Below are 16,301 nucleotides of genomic sequence, written 5' to 3' on the forward strand. Positions count from 1 at the left end.
AAAAAAAAAAAAAAAAAAAGTATACACTATCAATGCTTTAGTGGATAAACTACTTAAAACAAGTTTTATTAGGAAAAAAGGGGAGAGGCAAGTCCACAGGAAAATATACAAATTCCTCTCAAACTTTTAAGAGAATCAAATCACATCTTTAAAAACATACCCCCCAAAATCCACCAAAAGTAAGAAATTTTAAATTTATGAAATGCCATGCCCTTCTTTGACTTAAAATTATATTTTATAGCCTATTTTTGTTCTTTAAATTTTGTTCTTAGTAAGAAGGGACAATCATTTTTGTTAATTAGAACCAAAATAAGAACAATTTCTACTCAGGAAATTATGATATTCACTGATCATAATTGTGTAATATGGAAATACTTAATCCTTCCGGGATGACTTTCAGAGGTCTGTTGGAATTAGAAAGACCCTTATCATGGCAGTGAATTTCACTGAGAAAACACAGTTTTGAATACAATGTCAGATCATTTATGACTTAGCACAAACTTCGAATATCAGACCCCATCATATGACTCAAATGTTACCTGCACCCTTCAACAGCCTACCTTATCTAAAGATTTTACAGAATTTTGTAAGTATCCAAAAATTTTTGAAATTATTCCTTCATAAATTAGCAGACTTAGAAAAGCAGCAACAAAAGTTCCCATGACTTTCAAATAGACTGATTATCCTTCTGTTTCCTAAATTTATATGGCATTTAACATAAGAGAAACGATTCTCCAGCCCTCTAGCTGTCAGGGGCTCAGCTCCTACCTTCAATACTAAAGCTGTAATTTCCTCCCTTTCCAAAGTACAGTACTTTTCCTTCACTCTTGTCAAGGGTTTATTTAATTAGTGAAATTAAAAGAAATCTCTCCGTTTCAGAAACATCTAAAGAAAAATAATCTCCTTTCCAATCAGTGAAAGCAGCCTTGCCCCTGTTAGGAAAGGTGGAAACACACAGCTATGCAGCCATGCTGTGCTCTTAATTTGTGTCTGCTGGGTTGCAGAGCTTTATGTTCTTCAATCATCTTTATCATCAATAAAGACACTCTGAATTCTTATGTCACCTGACTCACGTGGCTAATATAAATTTGTTCCAGTACACAGCGTATTTTTCAGTATCACATCATATTTCACTATGAAAATACTGAATCTAACAGAAAATACTGCTTTACAGAGAGTCCTCAACACATCTGCTCAATTTAAGTAAATTTTATTTGTTCATGTAGTATGCTCCCTATAAAATGACTACATATATTATTTTCAAATCTGCATCCTGAAAGAGGTGATAAGTGGAAGGACACTCAGAAGCCACTCACTCAGTGTCTTATAGGCTCTCTCATGTGTATTGATGCTATTTAATTCAGCTAAATCCTCTAAATCTATATGTTCAGATAACTCCGAATGTTTCAGGTCTCAAAAGATTTTTTTAAAAAACTCATTGTGTATTCCACAATTAATCATATAATACACAAACACACACACACACACACACACACAAAATACTTTTTTATCTAGGTTACCTTGATTATACTAAGTAACAAACATTTCATTGTTCTACATATTTTCTTACAGTTCATGTCTGATACCGAATGTTCTGCACAAAGCTATAATAAAGTATCACTAAAACCTCTTTTATAAATATTTATCAATTTGAGGGAAAACATAAACATTGCAAAACTAGGTATCTGAATTTTCCAGATAAAGTAACATTTGTTAAGAAAAATAACATTATTATTTGAGTCTAATCAATGAAACAACTCTCGTACAATATAAAACTTGGTGTGTCTCTCAAATCCACTTACTTATCCTGGTATCTGAATGGTTAAGAAGATTTCACCTTTAAAAGAGGAATATCAACAAAATGACTTTTAAAAGTCTTTGAAACTTTCCATATTATCTCAAAAAAATTTTTATCTTCTAAAATTGACCAGCCATAATTCTGGTACAAATGGGGGCCAAAATTTTAACTGTTTTTAAACTTTGGTAAAAAGGTTTTTTTAATTGCATTTATAAATAAATAACACTCTCACTGTAATACACAGTCATTTTATTTTCATTCTGAACAAGAAATAACACATAAATTGTAAAATTATCATGGAGTATACTTACCCACCCACAAAGCAGAGGATATAAAATGCCAAATAAAATATTACAAAGGGTCCAAAGGTTATTAGAAAAAGGACAACGCCAAGGCTTCCCCATCCCCATATGGATAGACTGGCCTGAAATAAAGCAAATAAATAAATAAATAAACAAACAAATGATTTTCCATATTAGAAAAAAACCAACAAAACTTTACATAGTTTTTTACATTAAAAAAAAAAAAACTTGTGTGGTACTATATCAGTGTCAAAATATTTCCTTTCAGAAATGTAATATACTCTTGGAAATTCATCTCCAAGAAACAAAACATAAAAGAGATTTTCAGAACATCAGCAACAATAAAGGTACAAGAAAGTTGTACAAAATTGTCAAATGAGAAGTTGGTATAAGTATAAATATTTGCATATTTATATTTATAAAAGTACATGTAAAAGGATAAATATCCAACAACATTTTACTTATTTAGAATTAATGTTTCATTTTAAAACTACCTCTCAAGAACTACAGCATAAGGAAACTTTAAAAAATTAACATTTCTAGGTAAGAAATCCATGTCTCACTTAAAATTGTGATTTATTTTACTCAAATTATTTGCAAAAGCTCATAAAACTGTAATTGCAAAAGTTCCAACTTTTAGTTACCAAACTTCACCATAAAAAAACCTTTAAAAAAAAAACCTATTTCACACAAAATTATAGTGTCATATCCAGTAAAATACTCCTTTTGTTGAGAGCAAACTGGATTTAGCAATTTAAGTCATTATGAATAAATGTATTGAATTCCACAAGTTTCTACATCTATTTGCTTTGTGCTGTGAGGTGTATACAAAGAAGACATTTGTCCCACTCCTGTCATTAAGGAGCATAGAGAATGTCTTACAAAAATGAAACAATTAGACACTGAACTAAAAGAAAATAATAGCATCATAAAAGGCTGAACTAAACAAAACTAATGATAAAAAACTACAGAACTGACAATAAGTGCTGTGGATTATGAAAGAAGTTTCATTCATTCATTCATTCACAGTCATTAACTGCTTCATGTGCTAAGCACAACTGAAGGTATAACTGAAGGTATTGAGGATACAAGGAACAAAATACACTCCTGTAAGTCCACACTGTAGCAAGAAGAGAAACACAAGCATACTTTGATAAGTTCCTATGCCTTCATAAGCTTACATTCTAGAAGGTAGAAAAACATGACTAAGAAATGAGTACTAGTATCATCTGTAAATAAGTGCTATGGAGACAAATTAAACAACTTAAAGAGGAATGACCTTAGCAGCTCTGAATTAGATGATAAATGAACAGAAATCATGGGTGTTGTTTAAGAAGACTTTATAACACTGACTTTCTTCAAAACATAATTGTTTTTCCACTTATTTCTATCTTCATTTATGTCCTTCAGCAAAATTTTTTTTAATCCACCCCCATTGGCACAACTCTTGTTTATATTTTATTATCCTTTTTCTTCATCCCCTAAGATTCCTGTATTTTAACCAGAGAGCAGAATGCCCTGTTAATGAAGGTTTTGCCTTCATTCTTTCCTCCTAATATGTAGAATTAACTGGAAATACTACTTCACTTACAGAAGTGGTTTCCTCTGACTTGCTTCTAAGTGCCAAAAGACATTGTGGTTTAAAATAAAGTAGAGAGCAGCCCCATCCCTCTAATAACACTTCTGCACATTCAGTACCTATATCCACACTATAGCACTGCCAGATACCCAACAATGAGGAAAGACACTATTTCTCAAGTCTCATGCAAAACCATATCCATTGACTTCCACAAAAAAGGGTTCTAGTAAACTCCACAAAGCTGAAACCATACGAGACTCAGATCTGACCTATATCAGCAGCATTAGCCTTTTTTACCAGCAAATTTATATCTGCTAGTCAATTTTTCAAAACTGAACAACTCAGTGCTTAAGAATATATTTAAAGACTTTAAAAGTAAAACCAAGGAAAGTGGCTATTTCTAGGAATAAAAGAATATACAACTGAAGGACAATATACCTCAAACACTCAGCTGTGTTCTGCTTCTTTAACAGGTGCCTGGTTTTAACTGTATAAATATTTTAGTTACTTATTTCTGAAATACAGCTTTCACAATTAAAGAAATTTTCAAGAAAAGAATCAATTAGTCGATATGAGGAAGAGTAATCAAAGCATCAATTAACAAGGGGCGATCCTAAATTTACCTAAAACTTCGTTATTTAAGATTCCCACAGGTCATGTTTGAAAAGGGTAGCAAAATTATCCTTTTAAATCCATTCATTCAACAAAATTTGTGAATATCATATGGCAGGTGTTAGGAATTTAACAGTAAATGAATTAGACATTAGTCACATTTAAAAAATACATCTATTCAACAACCATTTTCTTCCTTAAGCCTGAGAGCATCATGCTGTCTTCCCTTGCCCTACCTCCTTTTTTCCCCCATTTCCATGCTGGAGATTGAACCCAGGGCCTCAAGCACTCTTGGCAAGTGATCTAGTACTGAACTACTATACTGTACCCCCCCCCAACCTCAGGATAAAATTCTAAATTCCAGAGACTAGTAATTAAACATTTCTAATCAAGTGAGTCAAGTACTCATTTGCTTTGTTCTTAATCTCCTGTCAATTTCAAATGTTAAACTAGTCAATGAAACATCAGAAGCGTGCACAGTCCAAAAAAGGGACTTTGTTATTCTTAGTGTTCCCATATCCATAACTGGCTAATATCATAATCTCTGTAGTTAATAAATAAATAAAGTTTGTTATAACTCCACTTGAAATTTTTGAGTTCTAATTTCCTAAAATGATAAAGGATAGAACGTGAGGTGCTTTTGTATTATGTCAAAAACCTTCCACAAACGCAGTCATTATCTAAAAAGTGTTGACCTAAAAGGACACCCAAAAATAGAAATAAATCGGCACATCTGGTTTTGCATTAAAATAATCCCTATTATCACTTTTTTTCTGTTAAATATAATTATCAATACTGAAATTTCCTTGCAGGCTAATCTAAGAATCATTCACCACCATGAATTGGAAGAAACTTTCCATATTATCTACTGTACTATTTCTCAAAGTTTAAGAATCTTAAATGCTGGGCTGGGGATTTAGCTCAGTGGTTCTGGCAACTGCCTCGCAAGTGCAAGGATATGAGTTTGATCCCCAGTACCAAAAAAAAAAAAGAATCTTAAACGCAGATTCTAGCCCAGAATGTCTGGGATAGGGCCTACAATTCTTTTTATTTACGAAAAGCTGTCAAAACTGTTTAGAATTAAGGATAATTACATATTCCTAGTTCTTCCCTAAAATGCGGCCCATAAAACCTTATTCACAATTCCAAAATCTAAAAACTTCTAAAAAACAAAATTGTATAAAATATTCTACATATTGTATCTCATTTACTCTTCAGAACTTAAAGTAGTACTATATAAAGCTTAAAAATTATGGGCTGTGGACTTAAGACTACCTGAGTGTAAATTTCACCTTTACGACCCATCAGTAAACTCTACATGCCTGCATTTCCTCACCTGTGTCATATGGTTACATGTGAGTAAATCGGTCTATGGTCCATTAATTGATTTTAACTTAATCACTATTATTTTGCCTAATTTAATTTTTTAACATTAAAGAAACTACAGTACAGAGACATTTATAATATAACCAAAACTCACACACCTAACATGAGTGAGATCTTACTGTGAGCAAATATTAACTCCTGAACCTTCAAATTTGTCAGCTGACAACTATCTGATGTTAAATTACAGTAAAAAAAAAAAATCCTAAAATCAAAAACAAGTGCTCTCTTTTATTTACATATTAATCTTAATATGCCTCCCAAGGAACTAGTCAGAATACTATCTGTAATAGATGTAATAAATCCTTGGCCTGAACATGAAACATATACATTTTATAAGAAAATTTACCCACATGTACCCTTAATGAAAAAAGAAAAGAATTTAAGTTTCAAAGGACATCTATTTATTACTGTGCCGAGCTACCTACATATACTGGAGTCTGGCTTTGAGCTTAGGGACATAAAGACATTAAAAAATGATTTCTCCTTCTAAGGGCTTCAGAATTAACAATGTATAGAATCATATACACCCTCCTGACAATAGAAAGCAAATTGAAATAATTTACTTTGTCATATTTTATGCCTATCAAGGTATACTGACATTTAACTCATTTGATCCTCACTACAAATATTTATTATGGGAAAGGCAAAATAATACAGTGCTAAGAATCAGAAATTACAGATTCTAGTTTGCCAGTAATTTTCTATAAAACATCTGCAAAGTTACTAAAACTCTTTTGGATCTAGAATTCTCAGAAAAGATCATCTCTCAAGTGAAGTCTAATCAGAGATTAGTTAAGTAACTCTGCTCATAATGGCACAACTAATTCCATTCCAGAGCCAGGCCTACATTATTCTGGCTCATGTGGAAATTGGGGCCAACTGAAAACAGCTGTCTGAAGGTCAGCTGGAGAAGAGGTTGTCACAACTCCCACAGAAAAGACCTTTAACTCCAATATGAGTTTCACTAGAATGAGACAATGACTTTACTAGACTGTACTTTTTTTTACTAGAGTGGGACAATAACTTTACTAGTAAAGTGGAACAATGAAAAGCGAATCAACCTGGAATATTTAAATACATTATATGAGAAGACAGCCAAATGGAGAGGGCTAAGAATCTTTAAGGTGGTATCACCTGAACAGCAACTAGTGAAACTATATACAATATGGTCCAAATTAAATACATACACAATGTATACATATTATAGAGAGCAAAATTATGTACAGCTCACAGAAAGTATACATAGTTCAACAACTAAAACAATTAGCCATCGGGCCGGGGATTTAGCTCAGTGGTTCTGGCGCCTGCCTCACAAGCTCAAGGACCGAAGTTCGATCCCCGGTACCAAAAACCAAAAACAAACAAACAAAACACAATTAAGCCATAAGAGTGGCCTTGTAGAGTGGGGAAAGTGAGAGTGGTAGGGGAAAGGAAAAAAGGCAAAAGAATAAAACCAAGATACATCATATAACGGTACAAGATTCTAGTGATGAATGTAACTGAAGTGTATACCTAAAATATACCAACAAACTTAATGCAAAAAAAAGTGGCCTTGTAAAGCATAGCTTGTTTTCCTCCACTTTATTCCCTCTACAGTAAGTTGGAAGCTCTTCTCCAGGTAATTTCAATAGAATGTTAACCTGACACAGGACTTAACTCATTCAAAATTATATAATAATTTAATTGAGGCATGGTACCTAAAAGCCACTCATTACTCACGTTCTAATTTATTTACTACCTAGAAAGAGAGGAAGAAGGGAAATGGGTGAGGGAATGAAAAGAGAAAGGAGAGAAAATGAACCAGGAAAAGGAAGAAAGGGGTAGAAAAGGAAAAGAAGGGAAATGAAAAAGAAAAGGATCTTAAATTGAAGTGTTCCTTTTCATCCTCACCTTGTAGCTTTAGGCAGCCCTACACATTCCTACCAGCACAACCCATACCAATACACCACCCTCAGAAACAAAAATCATTCAAGGTCTCCATCCTTTTTCTTTTTATTGAGTTTATTGGTACATTTTAGGTATACAGTACAGTTACATTCGTTACTGGGATCTTGTACCTTTACATGACAGGTCTTGGTTCTCATTTTTTCTCCATCCTTTTCTTCCATGGGACTCATGCACAAAAAATAGTGGGCTTTTTAGCGGCTCTACACAGCCCGACACCAACGTGCATCAACTTCCTTTTTGTGGAGCAGCCACAAAAGAATCAGCAGTTGGGTTGAGTCACCTGGCCCCAAGCCCTTCTTTTCATGTTCCAGTGACAGGAAAATAAAGATCTTTTTCCAGCTCCTTCCTATTCAAGGTCCTACCATATCTTTTAACATGGTTCAAGTTTTCTATCCAGCTGTAGAGCCAGGAGGGATTGAGGAATGAAGGGCCTCAGCTAGTTGCCCTTGTCTCTAACGCAGCTAACAGGCAGCAAGCAAAGATGATGACTGCTGCATATCAGTGGAGTTTCTTTTTCCTCTCTCCACTGGGCATGATCACAATAATTAGGTTATATGTACGCATACATGCACACCTCTGTATTTTCAGTTCTTTGGTAATAGAACTATCTCCCTTATGTTTCAACTTCACATATTTCTATGTAAGACATCAAAAGATGCCCTTCATATTTACTTGCTAATTAGTAGGGTCTCCTAGCATCCAATGATTAAAAAAAAAAAACAAACACAAGATAACAAGTCACTCTGACTTCAGTGTTTTCTAAACTAGATGCTATCAATCACAAGTGTCTCCACAGTCTGAAAATAGCAAGTATTTCTATAATGCATATTTTATTTGTTCAGGAAACAAACTAGGTTAGGGTGCATATTCCCCCACAGCCCAGATGTTGGGATTCACTGAAATAGGGACTAGAAGCAATTACAGAATGTATTTAAAAACCAGAAGACTGTATTTCCTGAATGCTTTCAGGTCTGTACAGGAAAGAACAATCCTTACAAGCTTCCAGCAAACATTCAAAGCTTCAAAATGAAAAACTACTTTACTAAGATTTCCTAAATTTCTGATGAGAGGTCTGGTACACAGTAAAACCTGAAACAAATTTATTGATGAAGCTTTATAGAAATTATCTTTCTACCTATATATGTTTTGTGCCTTAATAAATTTTTAATAAACAGTAATTTTTTAAAAGAATAAGCGTCCAGTATTCAAAAAAAGCATTGGGTTCTTTTATGGTGGAATTTCTAATACTTAAAAAATACATTTGTTTCTTTATAACTATTTCCTTTTAACAGATAAAGGTCATTTTAAACCTTTTTAGGAATGTTACTGATACATATCAAATACATAAGAGAAACATTCCCTTTAAGAAAAACTGAAGCAAAATTTTAATGCTACCAAAAAATAAGTTACATTTCAATTATGTAAGTTAATTATGTTAGCTAAAAGAATACATTATCCCAGTAGTGTCCGCCTGGCAAGAGCAAGGTCCTGAGTTCGATTCCCAGTACAAGGAACAAATCATTCTATTTCTTTAAAACAAATTCTTTTCTTTCTGTCAGCATATTAATTATTTTTCATTAAAAAAAGGGAAGGAGGGCCAGGGATTTAGCTCAGTGGTTCCACCGCCTGCCTTGCAAGTGCAAGGACCTGAGTTCAATCCCTGATACCAAAAAAAAAATTAAAAAAAAAAATTGAGGGAGAAAGTTATAAATACACACCCATTTACTTACTTTTAAAAGAGAAGTATATACAAGAATAATTAAAAATGATGATATATGGAGAAATAAGAAAATATGATAGAGGGGATAGGGATAAGAGCCACACAACTCTAAAAATCCCTGCTGGGAGGGAGTCAAGGGAAAAGGGAGGAAGGAAGAGGAGAAAGGGAGAAAGGAACAATCACACTGATTCAAAAGACGAACAATTTTTTTTTTGAGACAAGGTCTCAGTATATAGTTGAGACTGACCTGGAACTCATTATGTAGCCCAGGCTGGTCTCGAACTCACAAGGATCCCCCTGCCTCAGTCTCCCAGGTGCTGGGATTACAGGCGTGCACCACCACACCCGGCTTGGACAAAGATATTTTTTACTGAACTTTTAAACCCAATGCTCAAGGCTATTTATACATATAAATATATTTAAAATATCCAATTATAAATGGCAACAAAAAAGAATATGACTGTTTATTCTATATGCATTACTGAGTGTCCAAAGGTAATTTTCACAATTTCATATAGTAATCACAAACACAAAATTATGTTACAAATAAAGGGAAAATAACAGGCAGATGGCACCAGCCATGAATTATAATAAACTGAGACATGGTCAGCTTTGCTGATGCCCAAAATAATAAATACATAAAAAAGAAAGAAGGTCAAACTGTTCAAAATTCATTTGACTATTAGCAAAATGAAAAATCTTTTTTCATGTGTTAGAATCAAATTAGATTTCACAGCTTTCATAATCCCCCATCTCTTCACAGCTTTTATAATCCCTCATCTTAGCAAGGAAAATAAAGATATCAACAATTCTGATATAGAAAACCATACCACCATGAACGTGCCCGATCAAGTCTGATATAGAAAGCTTTTTTTGTTTGTTTGTTTTTTGAGACAGGGTCTCACTATGTGAGATCAGCCCAGGCTAGTCTCAAACGCCCAGCAATCCTCCTGCCTCAGACTCCCAAGTGCTGGGATTACAGGCAGGTGCCACTACACATGGCTTGATACAGAAAACTTTTTAAGAAAAACTAAAAATATATAAAATGATGTGTAACATAATTTAAGGACAATTATTACAGCAAAATTCTACTTGACAAACATACATACACATACTTCAACTAACTCCTTTTCCCCATTTAGTTTGACAGCAAAAGCCTCAAATAATAATATACTAAAGGTCTCGGGATAACTCAGTGGAAAGAATAGAAGGGAAAACATTAGGAAATCATACATAGGGGCTAGAAATGCTAAAAGATTCTGTATTCTGTGAAGTGGGAAAGAATAAAATAAAAGCAACCAAGGAAACTAAATACTATTTAGCAAGTATAACCTATGATTATCTTTAAGCAGAGGAAAGCCTACAATTCCCAGAGTTTTATTTTCACCTGTTTATAGTCTGAGTATAAATGCAATCCTCTAGTACTGCTGTGTTCTTATCTATTCAATTTACCCCATACGTACTAAGAATTCCAAAACTGTGCTTGCAACTTGGTGCATCTCCTGAATTTAGGAAACTTATATTCAACTACATTCCCAATACTTCTCCCTGAATTTCTCATGGGTACCACAAACTCATTGTGTCCAAAATTAAATTTACTACATACCTCATTTAACTCTCATACAGCCTAACTTAAAGAAGGCATCAATACCTAACCACTTACTGAAAAGGCAAATATCAGAGTTGTCTCGGGCTACAATCTTAGAACTCCCTTTAGCCCACCATTTATCAAGGCCATTTTATAATCTCAGGTATTTTCTGGGGCCCTCCCCTTCTCACTTCCAAAGCCAGAGGCAAAACTTTCATTATTAGCAACATGTCTACAATTCCAGCGTCCCCTCTATTCTTTCTTACTGCTAAAATGACCTCTAAACAATGACCTTTGAACAAGATCCTAAAGTACCTGGCTTTTTCCCAAGTGGAACCTGTCCCCTTGTTTCTATTCTCCAGGACTTATCTAGCAAGCATGTCTAGCAAGCACCCTTCAAGAATCGGCTCAATACTGGTATTTTATCTTCCATGAAGCAAGCTTTCATTTATAAGCACCTTACCTTCAATTCCAGATAGAATGCCAGTGTCTTGTATTCTCTGCCTTCAACACATTATCTTAAATGTTCTTACTATTTTAAATTCTATGGCATTTATGTACATTTATCTCTTCTACTCTGGAAGCTTCCTTCATTCATTCACCAAGTACTTACTGACATCTATTATGTATCCTACAATAGATTTTGCAACTGTAAATGCAAGTAAAACAATTCCTGGACTCAAGAAGCTCTCGTAAGAAGAAAAATACATAATTATAGAACAATGCTATAAGTAAAATTATAGAAACACACCAGCTATTACAAGGCATTACAAGGTTCAAATCATCTGACTCAGCTCAAAAAGGGAAAGGGTTTTTTTTGTAAATCAAGAGAAGAAACAGTGACATCTAAGATTAGTCTCAAAGAAAGGCAGGATATAGCCAGGTGAAGAACATGTTAACTAACACAGAGAACAGAGTAACTGACAAAGACAAGAATAGTAAGCACGGAAGCAAAAACAAAACCCATGGGAAAGCCACTGCAGTTTTTAAAAAGGTTCCTATCAGCTATGTGTAATATTAGACAAAGGCAAAGCGAGAAGCAGAAAAACTTGTGAAGGGGTAGTTAAATTCAACTTCGTACAAAAGCAAGAAATAGGCACATTCAAGAACAAGATCCAATCAACCATCTTTGAGATTAACTGTATGGAATATGAGAAAGAAACCATCATTACAGCATTTTAAGTATGAGTAATAACTGAGTGAACAGCCAATCATCCTAAAGGAGTAGTAAAAGAAGTTAGAAGTGGAAGAAATCCACTGTTTTGTGGATGAAGGACCTGAGTTCAGTATGAGACCTCAGTAGAGACATCATTAGGATACATGAATAAAGTCAATTGCAAAGGAATGAGAGACATAAAGGTATTAGAGACATAAAATTTTTAGTTATTAATACATAAATAACAATTTTAGAACAAAGTAGATTATGAAGACAGCAGCAAAAGTGAAGGGTGCATTACAGGTTAACATGAACATTTAAGGGTGAGGTAAAGAAAAATGAAGACTATCAAGATAACTGAGAAGGCATTTTCATAAATACAGAAAAGAACCAGTAGTGGGTGGAGTCCTAGATACTAGCAGAATAGTATTTCTTAAAAATGTGATTGGCAGTCCAAAAGCAGAACACCTGAGCAAGATATACGTAAGTAAACATCCAGGGGATTTGACAACTCCTATGTAATTGTTGATATTGTGGAGAAACATCAACATACTAGGCCAGATTTCAGTGGGTTCAAGAGTAAAGGGGAAGAGATTTATTCACAAGTCAATCTTGAAGAAAGAGGAAGCCAACTCAAAAAGTCCAGGTGAGATAAGGTCTGGCTCATGGAACAACAGATGATGGATTCAGAGATACAAGGAGTATCTATAATATAGAGTGGCCTATATCTATAATATAGGAGTGGCCTATAATAAATGTAACCCAACAATTCAATTTCCAAAGCATAAAGTTCTTCAAGGGTAGAGAACATAGCATATTTTTCATTTCCCCACGGCTGGCAAAGTTCCTGGAACATAACAGATACACAAAGATACAATGACAAGTATGACTACACAAATGAATTTAGCCTGTTTCCTTTTCTAATATACTAAGCACTCATTTACTAAACAGTGGGCCATAAAACACTAAGAATAAGCATCTTACAAAATAAAATGGCTAAAAATTATTTTATAGAAACATGTATCTGCACCGTTAAAAGTTATAAGAGGTTCATCTACAGGTAATGAATTTATTGCACAGACAGATCCATGGGATACTGAAGGATGACCTGACCCATGCTAGGGTTTACTCAGTCTTTGTATTCAAATCTAAAATTTATTTGAGTTTAGTCCCCGATCAATATGAACAACTATATATGAAACCAGTGTACACTATCAAAGGCTTGCTTCATGTGCCTGTGCCTACCCCTTCCTTCCACCCACATCTTTTGAGTTTTATGCCATGCTAGCTACCTACTTTTCCCTCCTCCACCCCTGGTCTAGGCCAGATACACCTGACACAAAAGCAGTCAACTCATTTTCTGGCAGATAATGTACACCTTGAGAGACCTGACTCCATTAGTAATCTGAACCAGACTCTCAATAACTTGCAAAGTTACAAAACTGTGGGCAGTTGACAGGTGAGGCTGAAAAAGGATACGTGACTTCTGGTACTGGCATAGCCACTTTGAGGGAACATTCTAGTCAATGAGTAAGCAATGATGCCAGTTGAAAGAACAAGAGATGAAGTAGATACACGCTAAAATGCCAAGATGAGAGCACTGTGGCTGCTGAGAGATGGAGACAATTGAGGTGTAAGCTTGTTTAGTTCCCATTCCAGTTTACTCCCATGGATTCTCCTTTATACACGAGGTAATGAGGATGTATTTCTGGTCCTTAAAATCAAGCACCACAAGCGGGGGAGGGGAGATGTCAGGAATGCATGCATCCTTTTTGTTTGTGACTTTGTTTTTAAAGTCACTAATTAGGCACTACAAACTGTAACTAACACAGAAGCAGTAAGAAATCTGATTTCCATTCCTAGTCTGCTCTAATACGAACTTGGGCAAATACAGTGTCTCGCAATCTTTGTTTACTTCTAAAAGAAAGAACTGGATTGCAGATTCTTTAACCTTAAATGCCTTAAAAATTAACTTGGGATGACAGTGTAGAAGGATGTGTGTATGTACACAAGAAATTCAAAGATACACTCTAGAAACAAACCCTGTGAAGGTATTTTGCACATTTTTATTAGTACGTGTCTGTAGTACATAATGGTTGTGTGGAGTTGGTGCATGCACACAACACATCTTAATTCCTTTTTTTCATTTGCTTTTCCTCTTCCTTCCCCTTCCCTCCATCTCTTGATCCCTTTCATACTTGAGAAAGATCTAACTCCTCACTTCCTATTATCTAATCATTTTTTTTGCTCTTTATTTGTAATTTAGATTTCTCATATTAGAGAAATCACGCATTATTTAAGCTTATGTGTCTGATTTCATGTAACGTTATATAGTCTCAAGGTGCATCTATTTTCCTACAAATGAGTCAGATTTATCTTTCTTTATGGAAGAGTAGTATTCCATTGTGAAGTTTTATAACTGCAAGAAGGATATATATTCAGTATAAATAGTTTTTGGCTGGGTTATCCACAATACATTTTTTAGCTACTAAGACAATGGGTTCAATTCTCAGCATCAAAATAAAAACAAAATTTACAAAAGCTACCGGAAAGCTAAAAAGTAGAGTACTTGAAGCAAATAAAACATCTATATAAAAATATGAAACATTCTTTCAAAACAAACAAGGTGCTTGCCTGATACAATGCCCTCTTCCTGAACTCCTCAAAAATGCCTGCCTACCACCTTCTGAGAGATTCTTCTGAAAGACTGGGTATGGGTAGTTTTACAGATCACACTGTTTTAAATCACCTGAATGACACCCACCATGGTAGGCAACAGCTATAAGGACGGAATTAATGGCTTGGCAGAAAAAGCTCTACTGAGTAACACTGGTAACCTAGAATAAATGGAGACTGCTTTAACGAAGAAGACCATGTGCTGGTATTGCTCATGATAATAGAGATAAAGGTAGTGTGACTATAACCAAGAGTCAAACAAAATGGCCTAGCACCAATGAAAGGACTGACAAAAACCTAAAGATGGATGGCTAACCTTGTAGCTAGATCTGTATTACACATACAGGATAAACTTCTGGTGGTCAGACATATTCTGTATCCATAACTCTATGTTTCAATCCACCTGAAACAGCAAGGCAACTACTTCTGCTTTCTTGTGAAGCCTAGCTAGTCAGTAAGGGTCTTCTTTTCTGATTTCACCATGTAGCCATATAATAAAATTTTTGTCACCTGAGATAATTCCAGAATCCCTCTTGCCTTGCACTCCTAAAAAATACAAAACAAAACAAAAATCTATCATACCTAATATTTTTCATAAAACTAAACACTCTACAAACTCATCAGAAGTCTCTTCTAAAACTAAAGTAAAAGAATAACTTTCCAATTCTTTCCTCAATACAAATGTTTACATTCTCATTTGAAGCACTTATTCAGATTCCTTTCTATATTATAAAAAGAGATTACAATTTCCAATACTTTATGTAAACACACTCTGCAGATCCTACTAAATGACATAACATTTCTTACATACCTTTCAGGAATAAATTATTTCCATCTGACCCATTTAAAAAAAAAAACAAGTTATAAGTATGTGTTCTTCCTCTTGTTTCTATTTTGCATGCCTTTCACTATTTGACAATGAGTGATCCATTTCACTTTTCTTTTTGTCTTTTTATGGCACCAGAAATCAAACTCAAGACCTCGCACTTGCCAGGCAGATGCAGTGCCACTGAGCTAAATTCCTGGCCCTATTTCACTTTCCTAAAGAAGTTCCTTTTCCTACTAAAAGAAGTAGCCAGAGATTTAGCTCAGTGGTGCCACTGTCTGCCTTGCAAGCACAAGGGCACAAGTTCCCTAGTTCGATCTCCAGTACCAAAAAAAAAAAAAAAAAAAAAAAAAAGTAGCAAGGAACTGTAATTTCTAGATAATATTAAATGTTCTAACACTGATGTTATCACAGCTCCACTAAAAGCTATCTACCATTTGACAGTTATCAAGCCCTTGTCAAAAGATAAAACCAAAATCACAATCAACCAAATTAGTTGCTTAATAAGAAATATGCTGGGCCAGGGATTTAGCTCAGCGGTTCCACTGCCTGCCTCGAAAGCACAAGACCCAGAGTTCAGTTCCTGGTACTGCCCCCAAAAAAAAGAAAGAAAAAGAAATACGCTAAGGGATGGGGATTTAGCTCAGTAGCACAGCACCTGCCTGACAAGCATAAAGTCCTGAGTTCTATCCCCAGTACCAGGAAAAGGGG

General features: G+C 34.6%; 1 protein-coding gene across 1 annotated transcript in view; it reads right to left on the reverse strand.

The window, feature by feature from the left end:
* Positions 1-16,301, reverse strand: part of Snx13 (sorting nexin 13) — a 120,436-nt gene that overhangs the window by 80,110 nt on the left and 24,025 nt on the right. The window contains exon 2 of the mRNA XM_010643332.3: positions 2,110-2,222. Within this exon, the coding sequence (XP_010641634.2) occupies positions 2,110-2,222 (113 nt within the window). The remainder of the gene's footprint in view (positions 1-2,109; positions 2,223-16,301) is intronic.

The sequence above is a fragment of the Fukomys damarensis genome, unplaced genomic scaffold (assembly GCF_012274545.1).
Source record: "Fukomys damarensis isolate Sample0158 unplaced genomic scaffold, DMR_v1.0_HiC HiC_scaffold_4, whole genome shotgun sequence".
In the NCBI taxonomy this organism is placed as follows: Eukaryota; Metazoa; Chordata; class Mammalia; order Rodentia; family Bathyergidae; genus Fukomys; species Fukomys damarensis.